This window comes from Rhamphochromis sp. 'chilingali' (assembly GCF_963969265.1).
Source record: "Rhamphochromis sp. 'chilingali' genome assembly, chromosome: 11".
Classification (NCBI taxonomy): Eukaryota; Metazoa; Chordata; class Actinopteri; order Cichliformes; family Cichlidae; genus Rhamphochromis; species Rhamphochromis sp. 'chilingali'.
Window position 1 is genome coordinate 38,191,312 of NC_137938.1, and position 25,099 is coordinate 38,216,410.

At 49.2% G+C, this 25,099-nt stretch overlaps 2 protein-coding genes across 7 annotated transcripts; both read left to right on the forward strand.

The window, feature by feature from the left end:
• The first annotated feature begins 4 nt into the window (after positions 1–4).
• LOC308406505 (uncharacterized protein) lies at positions 5–11,270 on the forward strand. 4 transcript variants are annotated; one of them, XM_080897552.1, is made up of 11 exons: positions 5–386; positions 1,878–2,119; positions 2,217–2,289; positions 3,181–3,293; positions 4,398–5,098; positions 6,191–6,499; positions 6,680–6,740; positions 7,449–7,756; positions 7,855–7,944; positions 8,194–8,347; positions 8,530–11,270. In XM_080897552.1, exons 4-11 carry the CDS (start codon positions 3,230–3,232, stop codon positions 9,237–9,239), a joined length of 2,397 nt encoding a protein of 798 aa, XP_080753678.1. In that variant the 5' UTR covers positions 5–386; positions 1,878–2,119; positions 2,217–2,289; positions 3,181–3,229; the 3' UTR covers positions 9,240–11,270. The 4 variants fall into 4 exon arrangements, with proteins under 4 accessions (XP_080753678.1, XP_080753677.1, XP_080753676.1 ...); XM_080897551.1 differs by having other exon boundaries at positions 1,881–2,119; XM_080897549.1 differs by having other exon boundaries at positions 286–386; positions 1,634–2,119.
• Positions 11,271–13,977: 2,707 nt separating this feature from the next.
• Positions 13,978–23,837, forward strand: tmem116 (transmembrane protein 116). Of its 3 annotated transcripts, XM_080895900.1 has the most exons (11): positions 15,092–15,423; positions 17,135–17,181; positions 17,765–17,828; positions 18,598–18,729; positions 20,914–21,018; positions 21,939–21,988; positions 22,081–22,164; positions 22,258–22,393; positions 22,474–22,618; positions 22,713–22,792; positions 23,173–23,837. In XM_080895900.1, the coding sequence occupies exons 1-11, from the start codon at positions 15,334–15,336 to the stop codon at positions 23,341–23,343; spliced, it is 1,104 nt and encodes a 367-aa protein (XP_080752026.1). In that variant the 5' UTR covers positions 15,092–15,333; the 3' UTR covers positions 23,344–23,837. The 3 variants fall into 3 exon arrangements, with proteins under 3 accessions (XP_080752027.1, XP_080752026.1, XP_080752028.1); XM_080895901.1 differs by lacking the exon at positions 18,598–18,729 and having other exon boundaries at positions 13,978–15,423; XM_080895902.1 differs by lacking the exons at positions 15,092–15,423; positions 17,135–17,181 and having other exon boundaries at positions 17,783–17,869.
• Positions 23,838–25,099: the final 1,262 nt, after the last annotated feature.

The window sequence follows — 25,099 nt, forward strand, 5'->3', positions numbered from 1 at the left end:
TCATGTGGGAGGAAGAATAAAATAAAGGCCTTGGCTTGACCTGTGTGATAACCTGTCCATGAGTTCCAGGTGAGTAACCTCCAGGTTGTTGCAGTCTCACCCGCAGAGTTCACAGGTGACTGTGAAGCTGCTGCAGATGTTGGTGAGGCTGAGGTGAAGTATGATGACGTAGATGGAAACATCTGGCTCCTTTTGTGTCACCTCAAGTGTGCGTGAGCGGACGCCCGCCTCTCGCTGCAGTGTTGTTGTAGTTCACCTTCCGGCCAGCGGCGGCAGCACTGTTGGGTTCAGTTGGGACTCACCTGCTGTCTGGCTCTTCATTTTATTAAAAACATTCTCTGGTTTTCAGTTCTCCTGGAGTCGGTGTGAGTGCTGCTGACAGACAGGTGAGAGCTCCATCCGTACACCTGTAGGTTAGCTCGCCAAAGGCGGCTGTGAAGCCTTTAAACCGGCGCTCCGCCTCCATCACAGCTAATTAGCGTTAGCATGCGCTAGCCGCACTCACAGCTAAGCATCAGCCGCTCTGCTGTCAGGGATGCTCCTGTAACACCGTCGGGTTTAGATCCTTTTTCGGGCGTTTCTTTGCCCATTCTGTACGGACGAGTGTGTTTGAAGCTCCGGGCTTCTCTCTGAACGCTTTACGTTAACATAGCGGGCTAGCTCCTAGGCTAGCTGATGGGCTAGCTGGCTGTCCGTTTGATGCTCCGAGTTAAAGCACCAAAAACCATCAGCGTGAGCTCCGAGCTGCTGTCTGTGTGATCAGGAAGCTCCGAACACACACTTTAATGCTCACCGTGCGGTAAAGGAAGAAGAAACAGACAGTGAGAGCAGACAAAGACACACAGCGCTGTGCAAAAGTCTTGAGCCACCTCTCATTTCTTTATGTTCTGTGATGAAAATGTGAAATATGTGCAAACACTGAACCACTCGGGCAGCTTCCTCCAGCAGCTCTCCAGCCTGCTGCTTTGGATGTTTCTGCCGGTTGTTCTGTTCCCTGTCAGGATGATCCCACACTGCTTCAGGGGTCCGGGCTCTGGGGAGGCCCATCCATGACTTATGGTGTTCCACAGTGACGGTCCCACACCTGGGGCTCAGGTGGGGCACAGAACAAGAGAAGAGGGCAATTTCTAATTTATTTGGAGCACAAACAAAATTAATTGAACATTTAAAAATAAAACGTACAAATGGATTTCAAACATACTGTTCATGTGGACAATACACATTTGAACAAAGTTTACTTTTTGTATGAAAGATATTTTTGTTGGTTTGTATTTATTTTGTTATAAAGTGACTTTTTAATAGCATGAAGCTTAAAGGTACATTCACATTTTCTGTTCAGTCTCTTTCGTCCTGTAGCGCTGGCACAGTGTCCTGTAACGTTATAATAACAGTGTTCTTACAAACGCACCGATGTGTTTCTTTATCTCAGCTCCCTGTGACCAACAGAGCGCAGCATGCGGTACCCGCGGAGTCGAGCTCGGCTTCCCGTGTCGTTTTGCCGTCGACTGTGCGGCAGCATCACGTTGCTCACGACTGTTCAGTACTTAATCCCACAATTGATCTGAGTCTAAAACTGCCTGTGGCGATCCACTGCATGTGTTTCTATCCAGATGTGCTTTCACTGCGTTGGCAGGTGCTGCCAATCAGATGTTTCTAGATGTTCCTGCATGGTGGATCAAACTCTGATGATCATACTTGATCAGTTTGATCAAAGCTCTCCAACGCTGGCTGACATGCAGCTGAAACCAGGACAGAGCCTCCACCATGTCTCACAGATGGCTGCAGACTCACTTTTGGACCTCCTGACCACCTCGCACATACTGACCATGATTTGAACAGATAAAGGTTAAATTCTCCTTGTTTCCCTTCTGTTGGAGAAGTGGCCCCCAGTAGGGTAGCGGTCTGTGGGGAGGAGGCGTCCAGTGATACGTGGAGAGGTCCGGAGGATGATGAAGTTAAGCTGAGTGATGCTGTGTGCAAATGGAGAGGAGGCGGGGCTGCGGTGTATCGATCTAGCTGATTCAAAGCGACCGATCAGTGAAACATCCGTCAGCGTGGAGCGCCGAGGCTTCTTTTCAGGTCACGAGGACAGAGGAATGAGAGAAGACTCCTGATGATGGTGAGCCACGCTGGCTCATCGGTGTGTCATCAGGACAGAGTGGTGTCGCAGACGCTGACGAACGTTTAAGGTTGATTAATGTTTGCTTCTGTCTCAGTGTGAGGATTCACTCCAGCCGGGCGACGGCGGCTTCATGCGGCTCATCTCAGAGGAAACCAACCAGGCTTCAGGTACGTCTGCACACTAACACTCTGTGGTGCTTTCATTGTGAGCAGGAAGCTTGTGAACAATTGTTTATTGGTCGGAGCGAATGTGGTTCAGGGACCGGAACCACCGTACCAGCAGACTGAGAGACAGCTTTTTCCATCAGGCCATCAGACTGCTGAACACGTCATAGACACCTCAGCTTCACTACTGGAACTTTAACATTATGCACTCCACACTGTATATAAATGCCACTTGTTTTGCACATATTCAACTCTGTATATTTTATATATTTTATTATTATTATTATTATTATTATTATTATTATTATTATTATTATTTATTTGTTTTTTTTAATTTTTTTTTAACTATTTAATTTGTAAAAATGTGCATACACACACACACCCCACACACGTAGGAAAATATTTAGTATACACATCCAGAAATGCATACACTATTATATATTGTACATATATTTATTAGTTTCAGGTTGGCCATTCTTGTATTTTGCTCGTTTGTGTTGTTGTGTTTGCACATCTCTGTTGCTTGTGGGGCTCGCACACAAGAATTTCACTCGCATGTGCTGTGCCAGTGTGCCTGCACATGTGATGTGACAATAAAAAGTGATTTGATTTGATTTGATTTGGAAGGTCGCTGGTTCAATCCCCAGCTCTCTCTGTCCTGGTCCTTGTGTCCTTGGGCAAGACTCTTCACCTACTGCCTACTGGTGTTGGCCAGAGGGGCCGATGGTGCGATATGGCAGCCTCTGTCAGTCTGCCCCAGGGCAGCTGTGGCTGCAGCTGTAGCTGCCTCCACCAGTGTGTGAATGTGAGAGTGAGTGAACAGTGGGATTGTAAAGCGCTTTGAGGGTCTCGAAAAGCGCTATATAAATGCAATTATTATTATTATTATTTCAGAAGCCTGAAGGAGACGCATCAACACTGAGGAGGAGGAGAGCATGAGGAGATGAATGGAGTGAAGGAGGAGCCTGAGGAAACAGGAGAGGACTGTCAGCAGCTCCCTGCTCAAGGTTAGGGACCCTCGTTGGGTTATTTTAGTGTCAGAGCGGAGTTACGGGGGGAGCGCTGATATCAGGCCAAGGCTGGATCCAACAGCTCTGCAGGTATCAGCAACAGGCTGCAGGAGGAGCGTCTGCCCAGCGTCCTCCTCTACCGCTGCTCTTCTGATTGGTTTTCACGTGATTCATATTGAAAGTTGAAATCCTTTAAAACGTGATTTCTCTTTCTCCCCTTCTTTCCCCCAGTCAAGTCTGTCCCGCATTCAGTAAGTGAAAATAAAATAAACAATAAAAGGTGAATCAAATGGACCATTACGGCAAGGCTGGGATGGTCAATTTGGTAAAGTAAATCCGTTGGGCATCTTTCTTTGCCTTTAGACAATAATTCTGATGCAAAAGAGCCAAACGGGACAGGCAAAAAAAAGAAAAAAAAAAAGAAAATAGGAAACAAAATTGAGCTTCTACTTTTCTATAGCAAATAGAAAAATATGCAAGACATTGTGTCCACCTGACTAGTCTATGTTCATTTAATGGGGATTTGAAATACTAAGTTGATCCCACAAAACTTTAAAATATATCTTTATACATTTTTTTTATTCCTCCCAGTTTGCAGATTATGCAACCCCACTGTGTGCCCTTCAACTGCCACAGCAATGTCAGTGTCATTACTGTAAAAGGACATTTTAAAAGCATGTGTAATATTCTTCTGATACATTCTTTCTAGGGTGTGCATAATATTACACGGCTCTTTGCGAGTACAATTACATGGCACTGCCTGGGACTGCGCCATATGAAATGAGAATGATTATGGCCAGTCTGAGTGGTTATGTTGGGGAAAGAACAGCGGGACTGTAACCTTCAGCACTAGGCATTGCTTATCTCTTCTACACACTGGGGAAAATGTGCTAATATAATTACTTTATAAGTATAAAGTATCCATGCTAAGATAATCCCAGTGGTCTCATCACTGTCCTCACCCATTACTATCTTCACATTTCATTCAACAGTCAAAGGTTAGATTTTAAAAATAAACACTCCAACATCAAAAAATAAATAAATAAAAATAATAAAATAAAACGTGATTTTAATGATCATTTATGTGTTTGTGTCCTGCAGGGGCGGGGCTCGATCCAGGTGTGCAGAGTCTCTCTGTACCAGATGAACCGGCTTCAGACAGCGCTCACCGGTCAAAGCGCCGCCACCGGTGCTCGGTATGCGGCCGGGAGTTTTCGCGTCCCTCCCGCCTGGTCGATCACATGACCGCCCACACGGGCGAGAAGCCGTACAGCTGCTCGCTGTGCAGCAAACGCTTCACAAAGAAGATAAACGTGGCGGTCCACCAGCGGGTTCACACCGGAGAGAAGCCGTATTCCTGCCCCGACTGCGGTGTCAGCTACGCCCAGCTCAGCTGCCTGCGGCGTCACCGGCTCGGCCACGCCGCAGAGAAACCCCACTGCTGCTCGGTGTGCGGGAGAGGATTCGTCCAGCGGCGCCACCTCGTCCAGCACGAGCGCACTCACACTGGAGAAAGGCCGTTCCTCTGCTCGCTGTGCCCCAAGAGCTTCGCCTCCAGGACGGGGCTCGTCGACCACCAGAAAACCCACACGGGACAGAACCTGTACTCCTGCTCCGTCTGCGAGAAGGTTTTCTCCACGGCGTCGTCCTTCAGGGATCACGTGAGGCTGCACACGGGGCAGCAGCCGCACCCCTGCTCGCTGTGCGGCAAGAGCTTCAACAGGCCGGGTCTGCTGAGGAAACACCTGCAGAAGCACGCCGAGCAGATCCAGGTGGTCAAAGTCGAAGGTGTCGACGGAGAGGTGAGTGTTACACAGGTGTGGTCACATGACTGCTGGAAGAGTGTGAAAGGAGGGATTGGTCTGTGTGAACAGTTTCCTTAGAAGTGTCACATTTTCCTTTTGTGTCGTGACTTAAAGTAGGCGAGAGGCTCGCTGTGATTGGCTGTTTCTGGCTCACGCGCCGCTCCTCGCAGTTTCTGTCTGTCATAAGCAATAAAATCAGGTTCAAGCTCAACGAACTGAAGCTTAAATTCACTTAGTTTCACTTAGTGTCACGCTTTGCCCTGACCTCCTCCAACTTCACACTGAAATCCTGGGAAAAGAGGCGGGAATTCATTTGGACCAGTCAAGCAGAATTCAGGACTCGGACGGATAACAGGAGAAACACCAAGTCCGAAGTTCTGTTTGGAGGTGGAGCTCACAGCGATCCAATTCAGTTTTAAAGCTCCAAAGGTTCTTTATATTGTACAGTAGACCCTACAACAATACATACAGAGAAAACCCAACAATCATATGACCCCCTATGAGCAGCACTTTGGCGACAGTGGGAAGGAAAAACTCCCTTTTAACAGGAAGAAACCTCCTGCAGAACCAGGCTCAGGGAGGGGCGGGGCCATCTGCTGTGATTGGTTGGGGAGAGAGAAGGAAGACTGACGTTCTCTGAGGAAACATCAGACAATTCCCAGTGAAGTCGAACAGTAACGTGTCCCCCCACAGCTGGAGAACCAGATGTTGAACACCAGGTGTTAACCTGACAGCAGAGCGCTGGGACAGGGTCCCCTCTGCTCTCCTGGTTCCTCTCAGGGATCATTTTGTCTCTTCAACTCCAGGTCAGACTCATTATCGTAGTCGACGCCCTTCTGACCCCCGAGTCTGCGATTCGATTCTCAGGTCTTTATTTTAAGACACAACGTGTCGCCACAGAGGGCGAGATATCGGGTGTCTCGTCTGCACTCAGACAGACATTATCAGCATTACCTCTGTTTATTCTCTGCTTTCTCTTCCCGAGCCTGGTTCTGTCTTCCTCCTTGTAAAGATGTAAAGCTGCTGCTGTGAGTTGGTTTGAGCTAAAAGTTGAAGCTTCAGGTTGTTCTCCGTCTGTCTGAAACTCAGGGGGAGATGAATCTTCACTGCTTCCTGTGTCAGAAGGACTTCTTGTCTGTGGAGAAGCTGCTGCAGCACCGGCAGCTCCACCAGAGGGCGCAGCAGTTCACCTGTGGCGTCTGCGGCCGAGAGTTCAGCCGAGCGTCGCGGCTGAAGGAGCACATGCGCTCTCACACCGGAGAGAGGCCGTACCAGTGCGACGTCTGCATGAAGCGCTTCTCTGTGCTCAGAGTGCTGAGGAAGCATCAGGAGATCCACGGCAGGGAAGAGTGCAGCACCGCCGCCGCTGACGACCAATCACAGCCTTCAGACCAGCCGGTGAGCAGTCAGCCTCGACTTCAGAAACATGCAGAAATTGGAAATAAGTGCAGAATGTAAGAGGATTATTTGACGTCCTCAATGGAGGACGTGTTTGAAATGTAGGAGCCGCAGGTTAGCTTCATAATCTGCTCACAGCTGATGCAGGTAAACTGACCTCAGATCTGCGCTCTGTTCCAGAAAACGGGTGAATCGCTCAGCGGGATGAAAGTGGAGAACGGGAACGCAGACTCTGCGACCGGTGAGAAACTCCAGCTCCTCGTTTCAGACGGGTCGGCCCGTTCGCGCTGCGGCAAAGCAGCTTTTCATTTCATGCCACACGTTATGTTCTCCACAGTTTAGCTGTCCGTCCTTTTAGTCTGTGAGAATCCACGGAGGCTTTTTCTCCTGAATGACTCCAGAGTGTAAACGTTATCCCTGAACATCCGTCACATCTCAGCTAACACCTTTCCTCGGCGCCGGTGTGCTGCTGTTGGATGTTGGCGTGCTCCTGCGTGTCCTACAGCAGATTAGCTGGCGAGGACTCGGGCGTTAGGCAGTGTGGTGAGATCGAGACTGAGCTGTGTGAGTGAATTTAGTGCGGCATGAACTGAGTGATGTTTGGAGAGAGCAGTGAGGTCTGAACAGCTGTGGAGGACGTTTGCAGAGGGTTGTCAGGTCCGGTGATTGTGAATAATTCTGCATCAGGGACCAAAATAAGAAAAAGGATGTGACATTTAAAGTGACTGAGCTTATTGTTGTGTTTTAGAAAGTGGAACAAGTTCCTCTCACACTGGTCAGCGTCACTCGGGTGGGCTGTGGCAGTGGGTAAATCTGTGTGGGTGGGAACAGGCTGAAGGAACCGTGGAGCTCAGGTTTACACTGAAGCGAGCTTTAACGATACGGCACCAGGTGACATGAACAGCTGAGTTACGCACGTCCTTCACTCCCTCTTCCTGTTCGTCCTCAGACGGGAGCACCGATACTCCGAAGGGAAGCTCCTCCCACAGCTGCCTCAGCTGTGGGAGGAGCTTCCCGGGGATGTCGGCTCTCTTGGAGCACGCCAAGGTCCACGACTCGGAGAAGCCGCACCGCTGCCCGGTATGCGCGAAGATCCTCAGCAGCGCGGCCACCCTGCGAGTGCACAGGAAGACCCACATGGCCGACAAGCCGCACGCCTGCAGCATCTGCCCCCGGAGCTTCCTGAAGCCCTGCCTGCTGCGCCAGCACATGAGGACCCACATCAGGGACGGGCTCATCGCCGACCCCGCCGACAAGGTGACGCCCAGACTTCAAACCTCTTTCATCTGAGCGTGCGTTTGACTGAAGGCGGGAGATAGAAACTGCACTCAGATCAGATTTTGTGCATCTTTCAGGTGTTCTGGTTCGACATGAAGATCGAGGGCGGGAAGGTGGAGCTGGGGATGAAGAAGAAGAAGGAGGTGGATGAAGGCGTGAATGAGCAGGTAAGAAAACAGCTGGTCTCAGGTGAACCTGTGTGCAGGTCTGAGGTGCAGAACGAGGTCAGCACAGAACGCAGCAGCTGTAAATGTAAGGCCTCACCGACAGACGCTCCGGTCCTCTGTGTGAACCCGCGTGCTCGCCATTCACATCACGTCACACTGATTTTAAATTACTTCCATTTATCTGGAGACATAATCACGCTAACATTTAACTGTAGTTTGATTTCCTCCTGTCTTTGTCTACTTCTACAGACCTCCGTAGATGTTTTCACCGGAGTTGAGCCCTCTGTTAACAAACCCCGCCCCACTGAGGGGCGGGGCAACAGCGAGGAGCATAAAGAGCCAGACGTGAGCGGGCTGATAAACTCTGATGGTGAGGAAGAGGACTGGAGGCCAGCGCGCGGCAGTGAGTCTTCATCTTTAACTAATTAGTTATTGATTGTTCCCGACTGGCTCTGTGAGGGCAGCGGCAGTTTGGTTTTTTTCTAAATGATGATTGGATGGCTGCATGTTTGACCCTGAAACGCTGACTGCCCTCATAAAGCCTGCAGGCACTCTCCTCTGAGTTCTCTCTGATGTCTCTGACAGACCCTGACGGGCCCACAGACCCTGACGGATCCACAGACCCTGACGGGCCCACAGTTCCTGATGTACCTTTACACCCTGATGGATCCTTAGATTGCGATGGGCCCACAAGTCCTCGCGGACCCTTGAATCCACAGGCCGACAGTGGGGCTGATGGGAAATCACGGCACTGCTGCCCCGTCTGCGGGCGCGACTGTTTCAAAGCGTCGGCGCTGCAGAAGCACCTGCGGATCCACTCGGGCGAGCGTCCCTTTCAGTGCCCCACCTGCAGGAAGAGCTTCATCCAGCACGTGCACATGACAGAGCACCAGAGGATCCACACGGGAGAGAGACCCTACACCTGCAGCATCTGCAGCAAGAGCTTCACCTTCTCCAGCGCGCTGCGCCGGCACCAGCGTCTGCACACCGACGCCCGGCCGTATCAGTGCCCCATCTGTCCCAAGACCTTCAAGCAGCGCAGCTCGCTCAAAGAGCACCAGCTGACGCACTCGGGCGTCCGCTACCAGTGCCCGCTGTGCAGCAAGAGCTTCAGCCGCGCCCTCGAGCTCACCTACCACGTGGACGTGCACTCGGAGGCTCGGCCGTACTTCTGCGACATCTGCCAGAAGAACCTGAGCGGAGCCCGAGTCTTCAGGAAGCACATGAAGAAGCACGAGCTGCAGCCAGCCGGGCTGAGGGAGGCCGGGACCTCCTCGACCAATGAGAGTCTCTGAAAGCGGTGAGAGAGGGAGGCCCGTGCTGGGAAAACCAGTGTGGACAAAAGTCAGCGAGTAACCAGTGAAACCAGTGTGAGTTCAGCCTCAGATATTAGAAGGACTTCAGAGGACGCGCTCAGTTAAATCTGCGTTAAAGGAAAGGTTCTGAGATGCTGTTAGCCCCGCCTCAGCTCACTTCCTGTTGCAGCTGTCATTACATTCCTGTCGTGGACGCAGTGAAGAAACAGGAAGAAGCATGAGCCTTCAGCCTGTATGCTAAGCTAGGCTAACAGCATCCCAAGTAACAGAACGAATCTCTGCCTCCAAACGAGCCACCGGTCCACGATCCGGCCGGCTGATTGGACCACACTGACCCTTTAACCAAAGTGCTTTTGGTGCCTGAACCACAGACGCGTGTCCGGATGTGACCCCTGAACTTTGCCGACAGCTTCTCATTTGGAGGTCACGTGTTTCAAACGAGAGGCGTGGTCACGAAGGGTTTTTCAAACTTTTAGTGCTCGTTGAATATTTGGTGCTACACATCAGCAGCCCTGGTTCTGATTTCATTTCTATAGAGGTAAAACAGCTGATACACGAAGGTCAAAGGTCAGCTACACAGAGGCCTTCGTGCTGTTGTAGAGTCTGAACTAAAAAACTGTCCCTGGACCAGTTTGTACACTTTTAAAGTCACCACGTCTTTAAAGCCTCTGAGCTCACCTGAACCTGAACCTGAGTTTGTTTCCGGAGCTCGAGCAGCTGCGTGTTCCTGCAGAACCACAGATTCCTCCACTACAACCAGGAAACACTAAAAGACGAGTGCTGAACGCTCCAACACTTCATCGCATCCTGAGGAAAGATCTGTGGAATTATGTCAACAACAGAAATATTCCCGTCACACGACTGATATTTTTCTACCAGCAGGTGGCAGTACGCCTCTATGAACTCTATGAAGTTTTATATCTACACTCACTGCCCACTTTATTAGGTACAGCTGCTGAGTTTACAGAGTACAGATCTCTGGAAGAAACTGCTCGGGTGGTGCCCCAGATCAGAGGAGAATGACCAAACTTATATAACTTATTATAACAAAGGTATGCAGAAGAGCGCCTCTGAGCACATCACACCCTGAAGCAGATGAGCTACAGAATATCTGCCACAACATCCAGGATCTCTCTGTCGGGAGGGCGTGATGGTTTCTTGGCACGTCCGTGACAAGTTCACCGTCCTCCAAACGCCTCCACAGTCACCACATGTCATGGATGCGGTCCACAGCTCTGCAGTAAGTCTGTGATGGTGTCACGTCAACACGGAGAGTCTCTGAGGAATGCTTCCAGAACCTCGTCGATGCTGGGAAGAAGAAACAGGGTCCAGTCCTGTACTGGCAAGGTGTAGCTAATAAAGTGGCTGCTGGGTATGATTTATCTTCTCTTGTTACAGCAGCTCAAGTTAAATACAACAACGTGTAACAGGGAGCTTAAATGAGTGGGATTATGTGGCGATCGTGGCTCAAGAGTTGGGAGTTCGCCTTGTAATCGGAAGGTTGCCGGTTCGAGCCCCGGCTCGGACAGACTCGGTCGTTGTGTCCTTGGGCGAGACGCTTCACCCGTTGCCTACTGGTGGTGGTCAGAGGGCCCGGTGGCGCCAGTGTCCGGCAGCCTCGCCTCTGTCAGTGCGCCCCAGGGTGGCTGTGGCTACAATGTAGCTGCCATCACCAGTGTGTGAATGTGTGGATGATTGTGTATAGTGTAAAGCGCTTTGGGGTCCTTACGGACTAGTAAAGCGTCATACAAATACAGGCCATTTACCATTATGTCCATGAATGAAACTGAAATCTCCGCCAGGTGAGAATACCTGTGAGAGTTTCTACGTCACGTCCAACAAACCTTTCACTTCCCCATGAGGGATTTTCCCACGAGTTGTAGATATTTCCTGTGTTTAAATGTTTCCATGTTCAGTCTGTGGGAAGCAGACAGGAATCTGAGGTGTCCCAGCATGGAGAGAGTTTATAATCTGAAACATTAAACTGAGACCTTCACAAACTGTTCGTGCATTTTATTATTTACATATCAAATGCATTTATGGGGTAAACGACCGCCGTCTCTGGGCTGTTCGGTGGTGTGCAGAGCACCACCTCTGATTCTTAGCTACATCTTCGCTCACCCCAACCGGCTGCAGCAGATGGCCCCGCCCCTCCCTGAGCCTGGTTCTGCTGGAGGTTTCTTCCTGTTAAAAAGGAGTTTTTCCTTCCCACTGTCGCCAAAGTGCTGCTCACAGGGGGTCATATGATTGTTGGTGGTTGTTTCTGCTGATGCAGAGTTTTCACTCTACAGTACGAAGCACCTGGGAAGGAAAAACTCCCTTTGAACAGGAAGAAACCGCCCAGCCTCAGGGAGGGGCGGGGCCATCTGCTGCGACCGGTTGGGGTGGGTTTAATGTGTAAGCACACTGTTTTTTTTTCTTTTTGGCGTGCCGTTTTGGACTGTGGGGGTCCATCAGAGAGAGCTTCACCAGATTGGGCATTTGCCAAGAGGCCTGGTACCACTGGATGGCACCGGAATTAAACGATTCTGTAGCAAAGCAGTAGGAGGCCAGGATTGCTCCAAAGCACCAAAACAGGACAGCTCAGCGTGAAGAAGCCGCTCTCAGCTCTTTAAACGCTCCGACGCGTGAAAGCGCCGCCGAACGATTCTAGGACGAGGCGTGGTCTGTTCCACTCCTGATGTGTTTTGGTCATCTAGTGATGTCACGAACATAGATCATTCATGGCAGTGAGACACAAACAAACAAATACCACTGAAGCTCTTCCAGAGTAAAAGCTCTGCTGATCCTGCTGACTCGGCTCCTGTTCATCAGGCGCTGGCTCGTGTCTGTTGCTGTGAGCTTGGAAGAAGCCAAACACCTGCTCACAGAGCCTCACTGACGCCTCCAGGTGTCAGACACCTGCAGCACGGCCTTCAGGCTGCTCGCGTCAACACATCTGGAGATGTTCTGCATATTTTTAGTTCACTGGGTTTTTCCTGAAGTCATATTTATTTAGTTCTCTCTTAATTATGTCCCCCATCTATTTACTTACCATGTTAATTTCACTTCCTGTGTCTCTTCCTCACGTCACCACAGCTTGTGGAGGCCTGGTTACTGCCTGTTACTACAGTTCACAGTGCAGGAGCTAACAGCAGCTAACGTGGTTAACTCGACACGGTGCTGCATCTACTTTTAATTTCTTTTTATTGTTTCTAGCTTCACCTTTTCTTCAACTTCTTCCACAATAATTTTTTTCTACAAGCTGGAACAGCAACTAGGGGAGGGGCCTGTGTCATTAAGGACTCTGATTGGATATTCCAGGCCAACCCTGTGGGCTGGTAATTGGGCCTGCAGCCCGGCTCATCGGCCCAAAAGTGCGCTGGCCCAGGGGGAAGATGCTGTGTGTCCCAGATCAATTTTGTTTTTATAATTATTATTGAAGACATTGTTGAACATCTTTGAAAAGGGGGCAGCTCACAGTACAGAAGCACATGTGGCACAATCGAGCCGATCATGTCAGAGTGTGTCTGTGACGGTGGCGACCCGGGTAGTGAAGATTATTCGAACATTAAAGATTATTAATAACACAACGCAGATTAGTTTGCTTTGCAAATTCCATCAGTTGTATTTAACAGAAATGGATATATATCCTTTGTTTTTGTATCCTTATTTAACAGATTTTTGACGTCTTGGACTTTGAGTTCTTAATTCAAATTCATCGTCTTGATTTTATTTTTGTACATATTAAAAATGATAAGCAACATCTTTGCAGGAGGTCTCCTCTCTCCAGGAGCTCACTGCTGGTGGGGGAGAGGTGTAGGAGAGGTGGAGAATGAGCTCAACCTGGGTGTTTATTGTCTAGTGTAGTCTGAGAGATGATTGGATGATGGGTCGGGTGCAGTTTTCTCTGCAATGGGGTCGGGTGGGGCTGCCCGGAGTTATGTGGGGCTGGGCGGTGCCGCTGCCGGGTGCCCCAGATGGGCTCCGGATGGGCCTGGGCCCCCTGGCCTTGGTGGACTCCAGGGAGCGGGGGTGCCTACTGGGGTCAGCGGGGCAGCTGGCCCCGGGGAGGGGCCACTTCCCCTTCCTTTCTTCCCTCCCCATCCTCAGGTGCCTCCCTCTTCCCGCTCCACCACACCCACACACATGCAGGGCTTGGGGTGCAGGTGTGTCACTAGGGTGGGGCACTCCCCCTCTGGACGCCTGTGCCTCAATTTTATTCCGCAACCTAGACATCCACATTACTCACGCTCTCACATAACACCTACATATAGGGTCTTGGGGCTGGGCACGCTACACGGCATCCAGAGGATGGTCTGTGTATTCAAACCCACCTCTGGCGCCGGTGCCCACCTCTCAATTTGAAACACGTATAGACACTGAGGGTTTGGGGAGGAGCCATGCTGCTCTCTGGCAGGAAGCACCGTGACCAACGTTCCCTGTAATGTTTCACGTGTCTGAACACACAAACTCCCTGAGCGGACACTCGGACCACTGTGAGCGACAGCAGACGTGCACTGTGGTCACGCCAGCATCGAATCATCCAAGTTACATGTTTATTAAAATAATCAAATTACAGCATTAAAGGCTGGGAGGAGGTTTGTCTTTGTTCACAGGCTTTGTAGCGTTTTCCTTATCAAACGCAGTTTTTACCGTTTCTTCCTGCAGTAAATATAAACAACGACAGTATTCGGGGGGAAAAACCAAACATTGCAGATATTTTATCATAACTCTGGTTTTACGCGGCCGATCAACACAATTTAAAAACTGGTATAAAGTCCACACTTTGTCCGTCAGTTGTTCCGTCTGTCCTGCTCACATCTCCAATGGTTGTACACGTTGTCATTAACGTGGCTTCACTCCACATCAGCCGCTTTGCTAAAACACCGGTGTCGCACATAAGGACGCTGTCAGAGCCTGTCAGCGACGTTGATTGGCTGCGTATATACGAATGTGAATCGCATCATTGGCTGGACTTTGGGATGAGGTGGCATCGTTCTGATCCCATACGGGAGCAGCCAGTCACTGACTAACACTGCAGAACAGGATTGTTAAAGTTTAAGTTTCAATTCAGGTTGGATTTTTTTGTGCGCAGAGACGTGCCAGCAGTGCGCAATTGCGCACGCGCGCAGCTTAGAGGGAGCATTGACCATGCGCTCCTGTGTTTTAAATGCACTTTAGAACAGCACGCAGCAACACTACATATCAGTGTCTTCACTCACCCCTGTTCTCTGTTAACCGTCGGGGCTGGGAGGAGGTGCTGGCCGTCAGATTGGGGTCTGGGATGCGGGGCCTACCTGCTAATGGAGATAAGGGGGCGGTCTGCTTGTCTCCACTTCAGGGAAAAGGGTTACATCTCCTGGGTCTAGGTACGGTTTGCCCCTTTGTGGCGAGAGTACCTGGACCTGGGATGTAGAGAAAGTTTGGGGAGTGTCTGTCTCCATGTCAGGTGAGCGCCGAGGATCTGTTTATGTGTATATGGGGGTGGGAATGCATGTTTGTGTCTGCGTGCGCCTGTTCGTCTATATGTCAGGTTGGGTCTTAGACTCCACCTCTCTGGGAACATCTCAGGCTCTCCGAGGTATGGAGGCTTATCTCCCCTCACCACTCTCCCTGAATAAAATAAATACATAATTATAATAAAGGTCAATCAAATGGACCAACATGGCACGGCCATGATGATCCGCTTGGCATCTTTCTTCAGGGAATAGTTCTGATGGCTAACGATCCAAACGGGACAGGGAAAAAGATCAGCAGTTCCCTCAGGAGTCCTGAGCTAATACATAAAGTATAAGTAACTGAAAATACTGAGCATATCACACAAGTACTGGAGTAGAAGTACTCACAGCTGCTGCGTCTTCATTTAATTATTTATTCAATTTAATAAAAGCGAAGCTGCGGCGTCGTCAGGCAGGTGGGTATTCCCCTCACGGGCAGGGGGCGTGGTCAGAGCCCCGGGGGCGGGGTCAGCGGATACCGTGCCATCCCGCAGGATAAAAGCTGGTCCCGACAGCCTACGGGAGGCTCAGCTGACCGCTCCAGGACCAGGCACGATCACGTGACCTTCTCACCTTCAGCTTGATTATCTGAAATGCTCAGAGAGTTTCTGATGTCTTCAGACGAGATGATTATGACCAACCACACAGCAGCAAACACCACCGGAGCCGAGGACTGGACGCAGGTGAGCTCATCGCGATCAGCACCTCCTGTGCTCTCAGAATCACTGCGCACATTCAAGCACTTTAACGAGCTCAGCAGCTTTACATGCGGCTGGATAAACGGTGTGACGTGGAAATAAACTCGAACTATGTGTTATTGTGGGATCTACAACAATACAATAACAATAAACAACAACAGTCGTGATTTGGTGCTGCATGAATAAAGATAAGCTGTTTTCCATACTCGTATTATTAGATTATATTGATGTAGACGCGTGATGCCGCAGCTCGTTCTGTGCCTTAAAGGGACAGTACACCGCGCTGCTACTCTGTGTGAACAGACCATCCAAGTGTGATTTACTCTGAGCCACGTCCAGGATGTGTTCGGCTTGTTTTCTGTGGTGAGTCTCGGTTTGTTCCGTCTGCACTCGGAGACTCCGTCAGTTCAACATCTGCCAAAAGTCCAGTAAAACAATCAGCTCGTACTTTTGTGCTGCTGCACTAAATCGAGCATCTCTCACTGAAGGAAGTGAAATAAATTCACAAATTTCACTTCCAATAAAAGCTTTGAAGTGCTCGCGCTCACCGCTGAACAATAATAACCTGATGGTTTAATGCAGAAGCAGAGAAAGCAGTCATCATAAACACACACTGGGTTCCTCTCACTCTTCATTTGGTGCGCAACTCATTAGAGACAGACTCAGTGATGAGAAACAGGGTCGCTGTATGAAGAGTTCCATTAAGTAATGATGAGTCATATTTATATGTATTTATTCTCTTGTACATAATCATGGATTTGTTTATTTTAAAATGTCTATTGATCTTGATCATAATTAAATATATATTATATGTATTATATTTATATAAAGTAAATATAAACATTTACTTAAAACATTTTATTCATATTTATACTTTGATGTATTCTCACAGACTGTATTTAAAAGATGGGTGATTCTTAAAACAGGAAGTTAGCATTTTCTCGTGCACAGGGTCTATTCCCCGAGTTATGTGACGCGTCCATCGGAGTGTGAGAGCGTCAGATAAAATGACTTTCGTGAATGTTGAAAGCTGTCACCTGCTAACTGCTGCTCACTAACGTCCAGATAAATCTGCGAATTACACTTAGCAGTGAGGTTACCACGGTAACGTCACTGCTGCAGCCTCTGCTGGACGTCAGAGGAACTGCAGTTTGTGATGTTTGGACCGTGTTTAGTTTTATTCTGTGTAGGAGGAGGCCGCGGTCAGCGGTCACTTTGAGGGTTGTGCGCACTCGCCGTTATCTTGTTGGTCTTTTTGTGTGTTGAAAACTGAATTTCAACCCTCATCGGTGTAAGACGGTTAAACTGACATCTTAAAAAGAAGTAATAATGAGACTACAACGGTTTCCTTTTTCTCCTCTCGGAGTGAATTTCTGAACTTCCTCTGGGGTTTTTTGTGTTTCCCCCACAGTTTGTTTGTCTCTATTTTTAACACTTTCACTCCCACATCTGCAGCTGATGTTAACTGACCTCACCGAGAGACGAACACTCACTGCAGCATCGATTAAAGCACAATCGCTTTAAGAGTCACGCAGCTCTAAGAGCTCGAATAAGTAACAAAAGAGCGTTTGATGTTTGTGCTTCATCGTGAAGAAATGTGAAGTTTGCAGTGTGTGTGTCTGTGTGCGCGTGTGCAGACACCTCAGTGTGTGTCTGTGTGTGTCAGCCTGCTGACCGCCTGCCTGTTTCCCTGCAGGTGTACGTCGTGGTCAGTTGGATCCAGCTCGTCATGGCTGTGCTCAGGTCAGTGTCTTCATCCTCCACAGGCACAGCTGGAAAGTAAAGAAAAGCCATTCATGAGTAATTTAGAGCTTATTTGACTTCAGTCAAGTTCAGCAGCAGTAACTGTCGTCATTACTGTTTTTATCAGGAGTAAAACTGGAAACATGACTGGGAAAGTCAAGATACTCTAACTACATTTTAGTGACACATACATTTGACCTTTTGATATGTAACGTAGGCAAACTGAGTAGGTGACCCACAGAGCTACTGTCTAAAACCTGAACACCTACACGCTGTTTTTTACTGTAAAACTCTGAAATCCTGCATTTTTAATAATCCGAGTCGTCGTCTCGGCCGGACTGTTGGACGTTCCTGTACAGAGGCTTGTTTGTAATGGGCTGCGTCAGAGCACATTAGGCTTTTATTGCTGGTTCATTTACCCAGTGTGGGACCAGTGGGAAAGACCTGAGGGGTCAGAGGTCACAGCGCTCAGACAATAGAGGCAGGCGCAGTTCCAATCAGCTGTTTTTCTTTCACGCCATCTTTATTAAACACCGAGCTCTTCCAGTGAGGTTCCACTCATCATGTGTGTTTGTGTTTGCAGCATTCTGGGTTCAGGCTCCATCATCTGCTGCCTGATGTTACGGGGACTCAGCCGGAAGCCCGAGGTCAGCCGCTTCTCTGTTCTCTGACGCTTTGCACAAACTGTGTGAGATAAACTGTGGTCTGAACTTTAAAGTTAAAATAATTAAGAGGAAGTGCTTATAAAAGCTGGACGTGGCCGCTGTGAAATCACCCTTTGTGTTATCGAGTTCTCTTTTCCAAACCTCAGCCCGAGCCGCTGATTTGAAACTAGGCGTGATGAGAGGGGGCTGAACGCTGACACTGTGCCTATTGTTCAACGCTGCAACGAGGTCAGATTTCCCCGGCGCAGAGGCATCACTTTAGGACACTCAGATGTAAAGATGTACTGTCATTCACATGTTTACATTCAGTTCTGCTTTCTAACCTTCATGTGGATAAGAATGAAAACATTACGTAACCGCTGGGTGCACTCATCGTTTTATACAGAAGAGTCTCTAAGTAGGACAAAGACACCCGATCAGCCACAAAGAAGCCCCGCCCTTCTCGAGTCCTAATGAGGTTCATAAAACCGCCGTCGTGTTTATTGAGTGAGACGCGAAACCCACCAGAAAGGTCTTCAGGTGAACAGGAGACTCGTTTTCTCCTAAGCTTCTGTCCAATCAGACTTGCCTCTACAACCAGGAGTCGCCCCCTGCTGGTCATCTACATTAGCCTCGCTCCGTCCTCCGTCCAGCTTTTAAAATCCTTTCTCAGCACGCTGTAATCCGTGTGTGTGTGTGTGTGTGTGTGTGTGTGTGTGTGTGTGTGTGTGTGTGTGTGTGTGTGTGTGTGTGTGTGTGTGTGCGCGCGCAGCTGCAGCCTCTGATGCTGCTCAGCGTCGCAGACCTGCTGCTCGCCGTGTGCTGGCTGATCGGCTCCATCCTGTTCTTTAAAGACTGCACAAGCCGGAGCACGCACTGTTACTACCTGCACATCGTGGAACAGGTGAAACAACACTACACTGGACTGCTGTGGTTATACTGTAAGACAAGGTGACCCACGGAGTACAATCAAACTGAAAGTCCCGAGGGTTTGTGTGTGTGCGGACCCCAGGCCAACTTTATTGATAAAGCTACTAAAATAAAATAAACAGAGACCGATCGCTGGCACGAACTCCGATCTGACGGAGCAGCAGCTCTGACAACACGACGCCACACACGATTTTCCAGATGGGTTAGGTGATTCCAGCGCGGTGGTCAGACCACACTGGTAACACTTCCACCTTCATCACGTGACCCCAACATGTTCAAAACCAAGCTCCGCTTCAGACGGGCTGCCTTTGTTCTCTTTACTTTGTTTCAGGGGAAAGTTTTCAGAGTGAAGCGTGGAGCTGCCGAGGGATTTCCATATTCTCAAAGCAAAGTGTTTCCTGAGAAGTCAGCCAAAGTCGACCCCACACACAACTGAAATAGCATGTTCCAAGAACCAAAAAAACAAGAACTTTCACACAATAAAGTCAAATGTTTAACACGTGGAGCACATTTACAGCTAAAAGCAGTCATCAGATTATATCCATAGTTATCAGAAAAGAGTTTTTTAACCACACAAGAGTAAGTTTACCAAGAGGATTTGTGCTAAAGGGCAAATCACCGAAAAAAGGAAAAGGAAGTGGCAGGAAAAAGGTCGGGGCAGCAATCGTGATGAAAAATTGAAAGAGAAACAAACATAAATTCAATCAGCTCCAGGGAAACAAAACTAAAGAGAAACTGGGAGAGCTGCAGAGCTGAGCTGCGTCTCGTCCGGATCGTAACCTGCTGAGCTTCTCTCCTCTAAATGTTTCATCATCAGTGACTCATCCAGCTCGTTCAGTCCCGTTTACATCAAATAAAACTGGGTGCGGTTTTACCTCTGTTTCTATGACAACCAATCCAGCACCTGAGGACGAGCGGGTAAATGACAGCTGTGTCCCAAAACGTCGGCTGCATCCTCCGGAGGCCGCGTTTGAAGGCCGATCACGTCACAGCCAGGCGACGAAGGCTGTCCCAATTCGTCGACTCCTTCAAATGCGTCCTTCATTTCCCCGAATTTGAAGGATGGGTCGGGTGTGTCCTTCGTGGCACACCATATCCCAGAATTCATAGCGCGGCCCAGCCAAATTTCAGCTGCCAACAATGGCGGCTGCTGCTAAGTTTTAAAATTACTCTTATTAATCTTTCTGGGTCACAAAATAAACTTTTAGCATATTTCCAGGCGAGAAAGTAGCTGTGTAAACTTCAAATATCTGCTCGGTTTATCAAGACGTCGCATATTTGCAAAAGTGCGCCGACGTTTTCGGAGACGTCTGTTACCCACCAGCTCGATAGCAAGCCGGGGGGTTCAATGGTCACTCCAGCCGGCGAGAGCAGCGGACTCCCGGCTTCATCGTTTTCAGACCCCCGCTCTGTCGCTACTCAGGTTAAACATGATATTTAAGTCACTCGGAGAACTTAAAAATGTAATTGTTTTCCTTTTTTCTGTGTTTTATTTGTTCCGGAGTAAATCGTTTGGCTGAGATCAAAGTTATTAGACTATTAGATTAAATAAAACTTTATTAATCCATCGGGTTGGTTCCTCCGGGATTTTCACACAGCTGAATAAACGTCAAACAGAAAACTGATTAAACAGAAGTGTGAGACGGTCGAGAGTTTACGCCAGTGTCCTGTTATATTTTAGACAGCAAGGAGCAGACAGCCGAGTTTATTAAACTCCACCCACACAGCGCTGACGCTGATCTGAAGGCTGGACCGTCCCATTTCACCGTCTCGCACCTCGAAGGACCCGGCCCACGTAGACCGCGAAGGCCGGGTCCTCCGAAGGATGCGGCCGACGTTTTGGGACACAGCTGACGTCTCTGTTGCCAAATATCTATCGAGTGAGCTATTCTGGCCCAGATGACCAGGTCCAGATCCTGAACTGGGTCATTCTGGGATGAAATGGAGCAGCAGAACCAGGACAGAACACAGCCTGGAAGCAGAAAAACATTCCTGACCCACATCTCCCACTCAGAGCAACAACCCCGGGTCAGCTGCCCCTTTTGGCTCTCGCGCTCTATTAAAGTCTGAAAAGGGGGCGGGGTGTCAGGTGACCTGTTTAGAAAATCAGCGCGGCGAACGTGAGCGAGGATTTGGCTCATCACAAACTCTGTTTCAGGTTTTCTACATGGCCTCCTTCTTCTACACCCTCTACTACATTTGGAACCTCTACAAAGGAATCAAGGAGAAGTACTGCAGCTGCATGGATGGATACTCTGTACAGGTACAGACACATCTGTCCAGCTGCCAGGGCAGCAAAACACACACAACAGGTAGTAAACAAAGCTTTCAGGGTTTTGTTTGCAGCTCATAAAGCTTTAGAATAACACAAAGGGCAAACCTGACAGGGTCAAACTCTGCGCGGCCCACAGCTCCCAGAGGCTCGGTAAAAGTAGAATGGTGGGGAAACCTAAGAGGATAAAAAGATGCTCCAGTGTCCTGACGGGGCACAGACCTCCCCATGTTTGGTCCTGATGCTTCAAAATAGTTTTGATCTGGTACCTGATCACTTCGGTGCAGCATGAACAGCTTTGTTTGTCTCAGTAAACATGAGGCTTTAAAATGATTTTAAAGGGCCTTGAAAAGCTTATGCACACATCCAGACTGGACGTCTGTAACTGCTCTACTCGGGCCTCCAACACTCTTCTCTTTACCAGCTTCAGTTAATTCAAAATGCAGCTGCGCGTCTCTTAACAGCTACGAGAATCTACGAACGCATCACTCCAATTTTAGCCAAACTACATTGGCTCCCTGTCAAATATCGCATAGATTTTAAAATTCTTTTGTTCGCTTTTAAAATTCTGAATAATTTAGCGCCCAGCTCTCTCTCTGCGCACTTAGATCGGCCAATCACAGGCTCCCAGCACAACCTAGGTCTCGGTGACCGGGCCGTTGCAACCGTGGCACCCAGACTCTGGAATAACCTCCCTGTTCATGTTCGTACCGCCGAGTCGATCCAGTCTTTTAAATCACGTCCTGAAACGTATCTTTGTACTGTGGCTGTTGGTTCTAACGAGTTGGCTGTTCTAGCTTGTTGTTGTCGCCTGTCTCATGCTTTTACTGTGAAGCACTGTGGTCAACACTGTTGTTTTAACATGTGCTCTATAAATACATTCTGATGTGATATTTTGCATCCTTGTGCAGGTTTCCAACCGAGTGAGCACGGCGGGTAAAATCGTTGCTCTGGTTTCATGGTGAGTGAGCAGCAAAGCCTCACTCTGTGGATGCATGCAAACACACACACGGTGGTACTGATAACAGTGTGTCCTGCTCTGTGTGTCTGCAGTCTGCTTCCTGTGCTGCTGATGCTGCCGGTAATCATAGAGGGGAACATCAGCCACTGTCAGGCCAACCTTACCGAACCCTACAGGTGAGGCCAGAACACAAAGTGTTCACGCCGCGAGCAAATCCACCGATTGCTTCCACGCAGAAGCTCAGTGGGCTTTTTTCCACATCCGACCAGGTGTCTGATGATGCACACCGGAGCGCTGTTCCTGATGTCGGACGAGCAGCCGATGAGCCGAAGCTGCCTGTACCTGCACACCTACCACATCACCGTCTTCCTCATCACCGTGCTCGTCACCCTCCTCAGCATCACGGTGAGTTCACGCTCGTCGCACAGACGCGTCTTATTCTACGAACATCACGTGGAGGTGACCTCCCCTCTCCCCCCCCGCAGGTCCTCGTGGTCAAAGCGCGCTGTATTTACAGGCGCATCGTGACCTCTAACGGTTACCTGGGCAGCGAGCAGCGGGCCTCGTTCAGCGTGATGGACCGGAGGATGGTCCTGTACCCGCTGGTCTTCGTCTTCTGCTGGGGTCCAGGTTTGTTCGGCGCGGACTCTGATTGGTTCTTGTTGGCGACAGACGCAGTCAGCGAGGTTTCAGCGTGTCTTTGTTTGTTGTGTTGTTTCCTCAGCGGTGATCCTGGCGTTTCTGCGAGTGGCGGATCCCGCGGCGTGCCAGGGCAAAGCCGGGGTGGTGCTGTACATCCTGCAGGTGAGTCGGTACCAGAGAAACACGACGGCGTTTACGCTCTGAGCTCGTTCAGCCTGTTTTTGGTGGCGTGTCGTCTTTTCCTGTTGAACAGTTTGTTTGATTTGGATCTTTTGACAGCAGTCGAACATTTTGTGGTTGAATTTGTGTGTCGGGCTCATTTTGTGGTCTTTGAATGTTCTCTTTGTGTAACTATGTCTCATTAAGCTTCCTTTTTGTGCCGTCTCGACTGCTTCACTGGTCTTTTGTTGCTTTCTGTGCGATTCATCACGTAGGATATCTCAGGCTCATCGTTGTGGTTCTTTTTGTCGTACTCACACGCCTCTCTCAGGTTGTTTCACGTGTCTTTCGTGCAGTGACCCGAGCGTGTCTTGTGTCCTCAGGCGTTAACCTCGGCCTCTCAGGGCTTCTTTAACTGTCTGGTCTACGGATGGATTCGCGTGTACCTGCGGCGAGCCCGCAGGACGTTTTCGTCTCGAGACGCGGACACTCAGACGCCTCTGCTGCGAGCGCAGAAGAGGAGAGGCTACCAGACCCTGCAGACGCTCGCCTGAGACACACTGAGACCGAGGGCGTGTCTCTGCCAGCTGCCTCGAGAGGAGAGTCTGAACTTTCGCTTTCCTCGAGGGGGGAAACACTTTGTTTCTGCATCAAACTTCCACCTATGATCCTGAACCACTGAGGCGAGAAAAAAGGGAAGAAGCAGGAGGGGGGGGGCTTTACACCGAGAGGAAGAGCGACGCCGAAAACAGGATTTGAAAGAGACGCGACATCGTCACCTGTGAGCTCCGTCGCACGGACGGGCCTCACAGGGGTTTGTTCAGGCAGCTCACATGACCCCTGCTGGTCACCGGCGCACAGTGAAAATGAAGACGCGTTTCTTTGGACGTTTGTATGTTTTATGAAATGTGCAAATGACAGAAAATTATTCCTTGTGTTTAAAAAAACAGATTTAATCTCTGAGACTTTTTGTAAATATGCTCCTTTAATCACATCTGAATTTGTTTTCCTTTTATTTCTGTTGACTGCATTAAAATAGAGATTTCTACAGAACGCAGTCGTCGTTTCCTTCCTGTCATTTGCGGCTCCATTTCCACTCTTAGACTCCAGATCCTTTTCCTTACTCTTCTTAGATCAGCTCATCTGTCTGACACCAGCTCTCTTTAGACCCTCCCTTCCCCTGTGGTGGGTCTGCGCCTCCACAGGCCCCACTGGTTTAGAAACTTATTCTCAACAACAACACAATCAGCGATCGATCGATTTTACTTGCTAGCAAGGGAAGGCTGGTTGGAACAGGCTCTTGGAGCTCAACGCTCCTCACCCGACTCAACCCAACTTCTTCAGAGAGGAGCCTTCCTCACAGCTGTTTACTGAAAACAGTTACACAACAGTAAACACAAGCACCTCCCCTCACAAACCCCCCTATGGTTCTAAAAGATAAGGCTGTGTGTGTGTGTGTGTGCGCGTGTGTGTGTGTGTGTGTGTGTGTGTGTCATGGTTGTGCGTTTGTGTGACCTGCTGATCACAGAAGGACCATAAAAGCAGGAAGCTTACCACACAGGAAACAGATCTGCCTAATAAAGCCTCCCCCAGCACCAGAGTAGCTGGGGGAGGTGGTCAGGATCAAAGGAATGTCTTTGATCATATAGTTTAAACTAAGACTTACAAATTTAAGAAACACAATGACAACAATTAACAACTTGACTCCAACACCCTGCCTGCTTTCTTTTGATTGGGAAGCTTGTGGAAGCCTGCTGAGGGGCTACGTGTGCTCTGTGGGTGCTCAGTGCCTGTAGAACAGGGGTGTCGAGGGCCGGTGTCCTGCAGGTTTTAATATCACCCTGGGCCAACACACCTGATTCACATGATTAGTTCATTAGCAGGCCTCTGGAGCACTTCAGGACATGTTGAGGAGCTCGTTTAGCCGTTAAATCAGCTGTGATGGATCAAGGACTCGTCTAACAGCTGCAGGACTCCGGCCCTGAGGCTGAGTTGGACGCCTGTGCTGTAGAAGATGACTGTGTCAGGAAATCTGTGACAGTAGGAAAAACACTTGAAGCGTTTGGCTTACAGCGATAGTTTGCTGCCTCAGTGTTTTTATCATAGAATGAAACATTTTTAATATTTATTTGAAAGAAATAAGGAATATGTCTCCTCTAACGCCTGTAAGGAAAAGAAAATTCAAAGGTTTTCTGAATTTGAAAAGTGGACATCTGTTCCACGTGGAGGTTCAACGAGCAGCATCGGCTGGGCTCACAGGACCAGAGCGTTTTACATTCATGACAGTCTTCTGATCTTTCCTGGAGGCAA